The sequence below is a fragment of the Rhinatrema bivittatum genome, chromosome 1 (assembly GCF_901001135.1).
Source record: "Rhinatrema bivittatum chromosome 1, aRhiBiv1.1, whole genome shotgun sequence".
Taxonomy (NCBI): domain Eukaryota; kingdom Metazoa; phylum Chordata; class Amphibia; order Gymnophiona; family Rhinatrematidae; genus Rhinatrema; species Rhinatrema bivittatum.
The window spans coordinates 564366310-564378741 of record NC_042615.1 but is presented as its reverse complement, the minus strand read 5'-3'; the positions used below and the strand labels follow the sequence as shown (position 1 = coordinate 564378741).

Here is a 12432-nt window from a genome sequence, read left to right as displayed (position 1 = left end):
GTGTTTCTTGTTCAACTTCTTCAGTTATTAACTACCCTGTCCCCTTTTAACCTTCTAGGGCACAGGAGTCACTCTGGAATCAAACTTCTTTTTTTTTCCTATCTGCATCCAAATTTCCTCAGGGACACGATAATAGCAGTGTTACAGGTTTCTGTAGCTGTACCTCTCTGGCGCAGGCTGCCTCAACCACAAATTCTATGGAGTCTGGCAGAGCTGGTTATCAGCACTTCTGCCATCTCCAAAATCCTCCTGCTCTCTGCCCAAGTCTCCACATGCAGATCCTTTTTCTTCAGGGAGCAGATCACTTGAAGTAGTGCCACCTATAAAATTCTTAATTTCCCCTGATACTATCACTTTCAGCGTTTTTGTTTCCTCAGCACAGATGCCAGCCACTTCTATTTTATTTCTAATGAGAAATTATTACTTACCTGATAGTTTCCTTTTCTCTAATGAAGACAGGTTACTACCAGAAGATGGAGACGGAGCAAAGCTGACATCACAGTATATATACCCCTGCTCTGACATCAGCTGCCACCAGTATTCTCTGCAAAAGCTAACAGTGGACAAACTAACAATACTTGATTATAACCATTAACAGACAACCACTCAAGCACTCAGAACAGAAAACACTGAGGTCAGCCAAAGAGTATAACATCACTAATCTATGGACTGAAACTGACACCAATTATCCCAGCAGAGCGCAGGACAACAGAACCACAAACCGGCAGCCAAGGGCAGGAAGATGGATTAACCTGTCTTCATTAGAGAAAAGGAAATTATCAGGTAAGTGATAATTTTGCCTAAAACTGGTGGGATATACACAAGCTACTCCCAAAAAGGGTGGGAAGCTGCCTGCTGTTTGACCAACACCGTATGCGCAAAGGCTATATCCTCCCGGGCCTGCACATCCAAATGGAAATACCTGGAAAAAGTGTGTAAGGAGGATCACATCGCCGCTTGGAAAATTTCAATGGGAGACAACAATCGAAGCTCTGCCCATGACACTGCCCGAGCCCTAGTGGAATGAGCCTTAACCTGCTTAGGTAACAGCTGCTCAGCACCCAGATACGCGGCAGTAATATCTTCCTTAATCCAGCAGGCTATTGTAGCCTGCAATGCCGGTTCACCCCTTTTACTCCCACCATGAAGCACGAGCAACCGGTCAATCTTCCTAAGAGGTCTAGAAACCTCCAAATACCTCAAGAGATGTCGCTTGACATCCAAGATCTGCCACAGATGATATTTACCCACATCTTTTTCCCTATCCGGTGTCTGCAGGGAAATCGACTGATTCAAATGCTGAAAGCACTTTTAGTAAGACAGACAGAACAGTTCGCAACTGGACCGTCCCAAGTCACTTGCAGGAACGCTCCCGGCAAGAAAGAGCCTGTAGTTTGGAAAATCTATGCCAGAACAAATAGACACCAGAAAAACCATCTTCAAGGTAAGTAACTTCAAAGACAGGGTACATAGTGGCCAAAAGATGGGACCTGCCAGAAAATCCAGAATCAGATTGACTCCACAATGGCACAGACACTCACAAGAGAGGGCAAAGATGTTTCACCCCCTTCAAAAACCGTGCCACATCCAGAGAGGCCGACAAGGATCCGCCATTCACCTGGCCCCAGAAACATGCAATAGCCGCCACTTGTACCTTCAAGGAATTAAGGGCCAAGCCCTTAATCAACCCATCCTGCAAAAGGTCCAAAATGAGTGGGATCTTAACCAAACAAGGATGAATCCCTTGTTCACATCAAGCCTCAAAAACTCACCAAACCCAAACATAGGCTAAGGAGGATGAGAACTTCCAAGCTCAAAGCAAGATGGAAATCACACAAGTGGAGTATCCCCACTTCAGTAACCGAGCCCTTTCAAGGGCCATACCATATGACAAAATCGAGTTGTATCCTCGTAAAGAATAGGTCCCCTATGCAACAGATCTCTTTGGAGTGGAAACCGTAAAGGAGAGCCACAGATCTGCATACCACAGCCTTCTGGGGCAGTTGGGAGCTACCAGAAGCACCATCTCTGTGTGCCTCTTGATCCTGAGAACCAATCTGTCCAACAAGGGCCATGGGGGGAAGGCATACAGAAGCTTGTCCTTTGGCCACTCCTGCACTAGAGCATTGATGCCCATAGGCTTTGTATCTTGCCTGCAACTGAAGAAACAAGGAACCTTTGCATTGCGTGATGTCGCTAGCAATTCTAGATACAGTAGGCCCCATCGGCCCACTATGAGCTGGAACATTTCGTCCAGACTCTCTGCTGAGAAAATCAGCACTCACATCATCTTTTCCCACAATGTGGGAGGCAGAGATCTCCTGAAGATGTACCTCCACCCATACCATATGCTGGTCTATTTCCTGCGACACTTGTTGACTCTTGATGCCTCCCTGGTGACTGATGTAAGCCACTGTCATCACATTGACTGACATCCTGCAGATTGCTCAACCCTGCAAGTGGTTGGTGAACTGCAAGCATGCCAACAGAATGGCACGCGCTTCCAGATGATTGATGCTCCAAAGCGACTCCTCTGCACTCCAGCATCCCTGCGTTGTCAACTCCTGATAGTGAGACCTAGAACCTTGGAGACTTGCATCTGTCATGAGCACCAGCCAGTCTGGAGCCCACAAAGAAACTCCCTTCCTTAGATGGTACACCTGCAACCACCATTTCAGTTGGATGATGATCTCTACGGTAACGGAAGCCATATCAAGTAGTCTTGAGACTGTGGATTCCATCAGGCAAGCAGAGTACGCTGAAGAGGATGCATATGTGCCCTTGCCCATGGAACCACCTCTAAGGTGGCCACCATTAAAGTGAACACCTGCAGGTAAACCCATACCATCCAGCAAACTCCTTCTATCAATAGTTGCACCTGAGCCATCAGCTTCTGAATGTAGATCTCCGGCAGAAAAACCGTACCTTGCTTCATGTCGAAATGAACACCAGGATATTCCAGCATATGGGATGGCTGTAAATTGCTCTTGATTAAGTTCACCTCGCAACCTAGCTCCTGCAACACGAGGCCTGAAGACTCTCTTCCAAGCTTTTGACCCAAATTAGCCAGTTTTCTAGGTACAGTTGGACCAGAATGACATCCTTTCACAACGCTGCCACTACTACCACCATTAAATTGGAGGAGGCTCTGGAGCGGTGGCCAAACCATAGGGGAGCACTCAAAACAGAAAACCGCAGAAATCGTTGATGCTCCAGACAAATGGGAATATGTAGATATGCCTCTGACAAATCCAGAGATGTAAGAAACTCCCCCAACTGTACTGCCATTATCACCGAGTGTACTGTTTCCATGCAGAACCAAGTCATTTGCAAATGATGATTGACTCCATTCAAGTCCAGAATGGGCTGAAAAGAACCTTCCTTCTTAGGCACAACAAAATTAATGGAATATCGCAACTGCTGTCTTGCCACCAGATCCAGGGGGTACAGACCTTCCAAGGCTCATCCCCCTTTAAAAATAGCTTCAGGAGCGCCCCCATTCAAGATCATAAGAACATAAGAAGAACATAAGAAAATGCCATACTGGGTCAGACCAAGGGTCCATCAAGCCCAGCATCCTGTTTCCAACAGTGGCCAATCCAGGCCATAAGAACCTGGCAAGTACCCAAAAACTAAGTCTATTCCATGTAACCATTGCTAATGGCAGTGGCTATTCTCTAAGTGAACTTAATAGCAGGTAATGGACTTCTCCTCCAAGAACTTATCCAATCCTTTTTTAAACACAGCTATACTAACTGCACGAACCACATTCTCTGGCAACAAATTCCAGAGTTTAATTGTGCGTTGAGTAAAAAAGAACTTTCTCCGATTAGTTTTAAATGTGCCCCATGCTAACTTCATGGAGTGTCCCCTAGTCCTTCTACTATCCGAAAGAGTAAATAACCGATTCACATCTACCCGTTCTAGACCTCTCATGATTTTTAAACACCTCTATCATATCCCCCCTCAGTTGTCTCTTCTCCAAGCTGAAAAGTCCTAACCTCTTTAGTCTTTCCTCATAGGGGAGTTGTTCCATTCCCCTTATCATTTTGGTAGCCCTTCTCTGTACCTTCTCCATCGCAATTATATCTTTTTTGAGATGCGGCGACCAGAATTGTACACAGTATTCAAGGTGCGGTCTCACCATGGAGTGATACAGAGGCATTATGACATTTTCCGTTTTATTCATCATTCCTTTTCTAATAATTCCCAATATTCTGTTTGCTTTTTTGACTGCCGCAGCACACTGAACCGACGATTTCAATGTGTTATCCACTATGACACCTAGATCTCTTTCTTGGGTTGTAGCACCTAATATGGAACCCAACATCATGTAATTATAGCATGGGTTATTTTTCCCTATATGCATCACCTTGCACTTATCCACATTAAATTTCATCTGCCATTTGGATGCCCAATTTTCCAGTCTCACAAGGTCTTCCTGCAATTTATCACAATCTGCTTGTGATTTAACTACTCTGCACAATTTTGTGTCATCTGCAAATTTGATTATCTTACTCGTCGTATTTCTTTCCAGATCATTTATAAATATATTGAACAGTAAGGGTCCCAACACAGAACCCTGAGGTACTCCACTGTCCACTCCCTTCCACTGAGAAAATTGCCCATTTAATCCTACTCTCTGTTTCCTGTCTTTTAGCCAGTTTGCAATCAACGAAAGGACATCGCCACCTATCCCATGACTTTTTACTTTTCCTAGAAGCCTCTCATGAGGAACTTTGTCAAACGCCTTCTGAAAATCCAAGTATACTATATCTACCGGTTCACCTTTATCCACATGTTTATTAACTCCTTCAAACAGTGAAGCAGATTTGTGAGGCAAGACTTGCCCTGGGTAAAGCCATGCTGACTTTGTTCCATTAAACCATGTCTTTCTATATGTTCTGTGATTTTGATGTTTATAACACTTTCCACTATTTTTCCTGGCACTGAAGTCAGGCTAACCGGTCTGTAGTTTCCCGGATCGCCCCTGGAGCCCTTTTTAAATATTGGGGTTACATTTGCTATCCTCCAGTCTTCAGGTACAATGGATGATTTTAATGATAAGTTACAAATTTTTACTAATAGGTCTGAAATTTCATTTTTTAGTTCCTTCAGAACTCTGGGGTGTATACCATCTGGTCCAGGTGATTTACTACTCTTCAGTTTGTCAATCAGGCCTACCACATCTTCTAGGTTCACCGTGATTTGATTCAGTCCATCTGAATCATTACCCATGAAAACCTTCTCCATTACGGGTACCTCCCCAACATCCTCTTCAGTAAACACCGAAGCAAAGAAATCATTTAATCTTTCCGCGATGGCCTTATCTTCTCTAAGTGCCCCTTTAACCCCTCGATCATCTAACGGTCCAACTGACTCCCTCACAGGCTTTCTGCTTCGGATATATTTAAAAAAGTTTTTACTGTGAGTTTTTGCCTCTACAGCCAACTTCTTTTCAAATTCTCTCTTAGCCTGTCTTATCAATGTCTTACATTTAACTTGCCAATGTTTATGCTTTATCCTATTTTCTTCTGTTGGATCCTTCTTCCAATTTTTGAATGAAGATCTTTTGGCTAAAATAGCTTCTTTCACCTCCCCTTTTAACCATGCCGGTAATCGTTTTGCCTTCTTTCCACCTTTCTTAATGTGTGGAATACATCTGGACTGTGCTTCTAGAATGGTATTTTTTAACAATGACCACGCCTCTTGGACATTTTTTACTTTTGTAGCTGCTCCTTTCAGTTTTTTTCTAACAATTTTTCTCATTTTATCAAAGTTTCCCTTTTGAAAGTTTAGCACGAGAGCCTTGGATTTACACACTGTTCCTTTTCCAGTCATTAAATCAAATTTGATCATATTATGATCACTATTGCCAAGTGGCCCCACCACCGTTACCTCTCTCACCAAGTCCTGTGCTCCACTGAGAATTAGATCTAAAATTGCTCCCTCTCTCGTCGGTTCCTGAACCAATTGCTCCATAAAGCTATCATTTATTCCATCCAGGAACGTTATCTCTCTAGCGTGACCCGATGATACATTTACCCAGTCTATATTGGGGTAATTGAAGTCTCCCATTATTACTGCACTACCAATTTGGTTAGCTTCCCTAATTTCTCTTAGCATTTCACTGTCCATCTCACCATCTTGACCAGGTGGACGGTAGTATACCCCTATCACTGTAGTCTTCCCTGATACACAAGGGATTTCTACCCATAAAGATTCAATTTTGTATTTAGTCTCATGCAGGATGTTTATCCTGTTGGACTCTATGCCATCCCGGACATAAAGCGCCACACCTCCTCCCGACTGCTCCTCTCTGTCATTGCGATATAATTTGTACCCCGGTATAGCACTGTCCCATTGGTTATCCTCTTTCCACCATGTCTCTGAGATGCCAATTAAGTCTATGTCATCATTTACTGCTATACATTCTAGTTCTCCCATCTTACTTCTTAGACTTCTGGCATTAGCATACAAACATTTCAAAGTGGCAGCTAAGTCCAACTCTTGAATAGCATCCATAACAGGGGTGAAACAAGATGCTTTAGGCAAAGTAACCAAAATAGGATTTTTCTTTGGCTCAGACATGACATCAGTACCGGCACTCCCAGCATTTCAGTGTCTGAGAGATTAGCGCCGGCAACTCATCTCTATGAAAGAAGCGTAACATTGTTCTATAAGGTTCTAACCCCGGAGGAATTTCCCTATCCTCCAGGGAGTAAGGATGTCCTTTCTCATCCGTGCCATCTGGATCCCCATCAGTGTGACCCGCAACAGCCCGAGATGCCTTCTGACATTTATCTGCAGCACCAGCTATGCAGGATTCCGCAGTCTGCGATCCTAAACTCTCAGGTTTGGCTGGCTCTGCCAAACGTGCCCTTAGAAAGGATTGCAGTCCCTGAAAAAATTCCACCCAAGAGAAATTGGAAGGGTCCATACCAAAACCAGGGGTCGTAGGTCAAATGCCCACTGAGATGCCCTCCCCTACTGACGAACCAATTATGGGAGTCTTAACAACCAGGTGAAACTTCTGACAGTTCTCCCTCTTGTTCCCTTACTGCAAACTGCTGGGAAGGGCTGGGCTCAGCAAAATCAGTTGGAGACAATTCCCCCTGAGCCTTAATGCAATACTGACAAAGATTAGAGGGAACCCCGGCTATGATGCCTGAATATGGCAAGCTGTACAAATCGCAAGGCACTTAGGCTTCTTTGCTACCGGCGTCATGGAAAAAGGACATCCAGAAGCAGCATGTTCAACAACACAAGTGCTGAACAATTGTGCATCCAACAGTGCATCCGTTCTGGCAAGCTTAGACAGGGTGCCCAAAAAACAGACACCCAAAAATTAGAATGCCCAGTTATTTATATATATATATATATATATATATATATATATATATATATATACTCTGTTGAATGCTCATATAATGCATGCCCAAAACTTGGATGCCCAACTATGCGGTCTAGGTGGACGCTCAGCCTGGATGCGCAGGTGCAAACTGATGTCAGGCACTGCTTTCGCAGGTGACTTGTGCAAAAGAAGCACATAAACATTGATGCAGCCTATCACACATTCCAGAGAAGCCTGAGAGTGGGGCCTAGCCCAAAGGGCTCAACACCCCAAACTACTGTGCCTCTCCAAGTCCCCCTTGGAGATGGGAACGCACGTTGGATCAGCGTGTCAAGGCTCGGAGACCAGAAACCGAACAGGGTTCACTAAATCTCTCTCTTCTTACTTTTTTTTTTTTAAACTCTTTACCTGAATTCAGCCCATCTTGGCCGAGTACAGAGTCAGTCTCTGGCAGCAGGGGGAGAGGGATAATACCTTCACCACCTTGCTCGGCTTCCTGAAACCGCTAGCTTCTCAACTGAATCTCTCCTGGCAGCTAAGTCCACACTGGTAATCAGCTACCAGACCAAGGCATTCGACTGAGGGAGGGATCACCAGATATCACCTCAAGAGAACTCAAATGAGGGAGGGAACATAAGGTATCATCTCAGGAGAAGTGGTGAGTGTTAATCCTCTTTCTCCTTCTTTTCTTTCTTTCTCTTTTTTTTTAAACAAACAATCCCCAGTAGGGAGATGAACATCCACTATTTGCTGGAGACGGAGAATACAGGCGAGCTGATGACATAGCAGGGGTATATATATATATATATATATATATATATCGTAATGTCAGCTTTGCTGTGGTTGTGGATTAACTTGTCTGAATGCTGAGAAACATTTTTTTAAAAATAGCTGTGTTGTCTCAAACAGTGGCATAGCCACGTGTGGGCATGGGTGGGCCATTACCCACCCACCCACTTTGGGCTCAGGCCCATCCAACCAGGGCTGTCTGACCCAGCCGGAGCCCAGAGCTGCAATGCCATCACGGGATCCCATCCCCGTGACGGTGAAGAGGAGGACCAGAACAGGAAGGCTGTCACAGGATGCTGTCCCTGCAGCGGCAGAAGTAGGAGTTTGGCTGTGCCTAATGAAAAGGCCCCATGTGTTTATGGGTAGAGCATGTGAGAGTGAAAGTTTATGCATGTGTGTATGTTAGTGCATGTTAGAGTGAAAGATTGTATGTGTGTGTGTGTGTGTGTGTGTGAGAGAGAGAGAGAGGGAGAGCTTGGGAGGGGAGAACATGTTAGAGTAAGAGCTTGAATATGTGAGGGAGTCTGTGAGAGAAAGCATGAGCCTGTGTGTGTGTGGGAGAGGAAAGGAAGAAGACAGTAGGAGAAGAAACAGAATGAGAAGAGAGACTATAAACTGAATTAGGAAATGACCAACAAGGGAAATGTGGGAAAAAAGAAACTGGGACCAAATGATTAGAAAAATACAAAGATCAGACAACAAAGGTAAAAAAAATATTTTAAGATTTTAGCAATTGGAATATGCCATCGTTGGGAATGAGAAATTACTAGTTACCTGATAATTTCCTTTTCCTTAAGATGGATAGATGAATTCAGGACCAGTGGGTTATGCACCTCCACCAGGGACCATTTGGTATCACCACAGGAGAGCGGGACAATCAATTCTCCCTTTTTTTAAAATTCTCCTTCTAAAATTTGAAGCAATCCCCAGTACGGAGATGCACGTCCACAATCTGCTGGAGACAGAGAATACTGGCAGGCTGATGTCATTGCAGGAGTATATATATAGTGACGTCAGTTTGCTCTGTCTCCATCTGCTGGTAGAGGTGCAAAACTCACTGGTCCTGAATCCATCTATCCACATGCTAGGAAATGTGCATTTCTATATTTTTGTACTTTGCTCTTTCTTCAGTATTCCATTGTTCAGAGTCTAGTTTCTCAGGTTAATTTGGTTTTGTCTGCATGTTTCCGTTTCTAATTTGTAGTCTCTTTTTTCTATATTAGGTAAGGGTCGGTCTCTGTTTTGCCTATGTGTGACTGAAATGCAGTATTTCTGCTAACGTATAGTTCCTCTGTAATAGTCCAGCCTGTTCTGTTACCCCAGTAACAGGCCGATACAGTAAAATTTGCCGGAGCGCACTGTACTGTATCGGCCTGTTAGTGATGTATTAATGTTCTAGGGCCTGGTGTAGTATTTACATTACTGCTTTTTCATAAGAGGATCAGTGAACACCATGAATTCTTTATTCTGCGAAACTCGGCCTGAGTCGGGCTTTTTATGATGTTTTGTGCAGAATAAAGAATTCCTGGTGTTCACTGATCCTCTTGTTTTGGTTGCTACTGCAGTATTGGATCGGTTTCCGGTTTGTTTTTTTGGACCTTCCTTTTTCATAAGGCAACTGTTATTTAAGTCCTGAGAGTCAGTGCTGTGACTGTATGTTATGGCAAGGTTCTAGATGTCTCTTTTTTGCAGGAGTATGTTACTTCTTAAAATGTTTAGCAATGGAGGGATATTTTTTGCTGAGGTGACACCAGAATTTGAATATATTTTTTTTCATGTTGGTTGTAACGTGAATTGTCCTAGTTCTGCTCTGCGATCTGTTCTGATGATTAATGCTATTTTATTGTAGCTATAATTATTTCTGGTTTTCAGCAAAGAGAGAGAGTTCATTAAAGAATACATTGATTTTTGTTTTATTACATTTTTGATTGGATCTGTTTGTTTTCTTTGCTTTTTACATGATATACTTGTATATTTATAAACTGCAATAAATATAAAATAAATGAATAAAGATTAATAAAGAATTTTTAATGCTGGTAAGTGCTTGAAATAATTGAGGCAAATATTTTAAAGTTTCATGCATGATGCATAATGGCTGTTGCAAACTACTTAGAAAGCCATTGTAAGTGCAATATATGACATTAGTTTACTCCTGGGGGAATTCTGCACAAAAAAAATTAAAATTCTGCGCACAAAAACTGAAAATTCTGCAAAATTCTGCAAACTTTATATTGGTCAAAATAACACAATTTACATGACAGTCTTTAAGTAACTACATTTTAAATTATTACAGAAAAAAGTTGTTACTTAAAGTTGCAGAATTTTAAATATTTTGAGCAGAATTTCCCTAGAAATTCACTGTAAGAGTGTCCCTTCCATTCGCTCTCCCTACTCCCCTGGCCAGTTTGCCCTCTCAGGCCCCAACTCCTCCACCTGCCAATATATCTCCCCTTCACCTCTAGGCTCAACCCTTTCCACTCTATTGCCAGTCCCAGACTTTGACCCTGTTCTCAGTACTGCCCCTCACACAGGCTCCCTCTGTCCCTCCCTCTCTCACACACATGCTCCCTCTCTCTAATACACATACACACACCCTTATACAGGCTCCCTCATGTACACAATCCCTTCACAAAGGTTAGCACGCTCACATACACACAATCCCTTTTTCATACACACGAGCTCCCAATCTCTCACACACATACACACTCCTTCACAATCTCCTCATATAGGCTCCCTCTCTCTGAAACCCACATTCAAGCATCCCTCCAGCCCCCCTCTTTTACCTCCCTTGTTTTCTCACCCTCCTGCTCTGTCATACTCCCCTCCCCTCACATAGGCTCCCTCTCTGAAACCCACAAGCATCCCCTCCACTCCCCCCTTACCAACCAAGCTGTCTCTCACCCTCCCCCACACCCCCTCTCCTCTCTCATACACACATTCTCTCTCACCGGCATCCCCTTCCCCTCATATAGGCTCCCTCTCTCTGAAACCCACACTCAAGCATCCTCCCACCCACCCTCTCTTACCTCCCATGCTCTCTCTCACACCCTCCTGCTTTCTCTCACCTTCCCCACCCCCCTCTCACCAACCATGCTCTCTGACACCATCCCATCTCTCACACACACATTCTCTCTCATCGGAATGTCACGGGATGCGCTCCATTCACAGTGAAGATGAAGGCCCAGGCACGCCGTTCGCGGCACACGGGGGCTTTCCCTTTTCACTGCAAACGGATACAAGGACCGCAAACAGCAAAGGGAGGGCCTTCCTGCGGTTGCCTGCTCGAGGGCACCTTTCAGCAGCACGTAATAACTATCCACTTTTTCTTATCCTGTCTACACACACTAAATCATACATGAAAACTCTGCAAATTTAGTAAAGTGCTTCCGTTTTCAAACAGTTTCCAGTGTCAAGTCAGCAAATGGTGTACAAGAATATTGAGGTGTTTACTCTTTTCAAATTGTGCCTCCTTATATTGAACTCATAAGAATGAACGAAATGTTTTCTAAATAAGATTTTAGTAGGACTACAGGATGAATTATTTATTAAGGCAATCGTGAATTAAGATGTACAGGGATGATGTTTATTTAGTAATATCTGTACATTTAAGTGTGTTCTAATTAAAGACAATTTTATATTATAGAAAATGTGCTTGATTTTGTTATTATCAATAAAATAACATTTTATTGATAATAACATTTGTACCCATTCGCTGTACCCATTTGCTGTACTTGGGTACAAATGAACATGGATAAAATGACTTTAAAGCAACAGAAAAGCAAATATTATTATATACTATTGTTACATTCTCACCGTGCAACTGGTAAATGTAATTTGCTCCATCCAGTTGTCATTTGGTGGTTCCTCTAAGGATATATCTAAAGATGTATTGACCATTTTGCATAAAAATGTTCCCAGCTGAAAAACAAAACTAGGTTTAGTCAAAGGTAAGACAAAAGACATCTAGAAGGCCATCAACACAAATGTTCTGGAAGGCCATGAGCTCATAGCTTAGGTAACAAATTCCAGACTTGGAAGTCATAATGTGCAAGACAGGTCTGGATATAGCTTCTCTTTTAGAGCTGTTATTCAGTAAGACCTATGATTAGGATAAGGCCTTAACAGGCTATAATCTGTTCAGGAAGGACGTGGTAGACAGAAAAGAGAGAGGAGTAGTAATATTTTGAATTCTATATCACCATTCCGATTTTAGCTCAAGGCAATTTGCAACATTTTTAAGCCACAATAAGATCCTGCCCCAAAGAGCAGCTTATGTAAAAAAAAAAAAA

At 43.1% G+C, this 12432-nt stretch overlaps 1 protein-coding gene across 1 annotated transcript in view; it reads right to left on the bottom strand.

Annotated features, from left to right (window-relative positions):
* LOC115081578 overlaps positions 1-12083 on the bottom strand; it is a 32486-nt gene extending 20403 nt beyond the window's left edge. Inside the window, exon 1 of the mRNA XM_029586005.1 lies at positions 11957-12083. Within this exon, the coding sequence (XP_029441865.1) occupies positions 11957-12040 (84 nt within the window). The 5' untranslated portion in view covers positions 12041-12083. The remainder of the gene's footprint in view (positions 1-11956) is intronic.
* Positions 12084-12432: the final 349 nt, after the last annotated feature.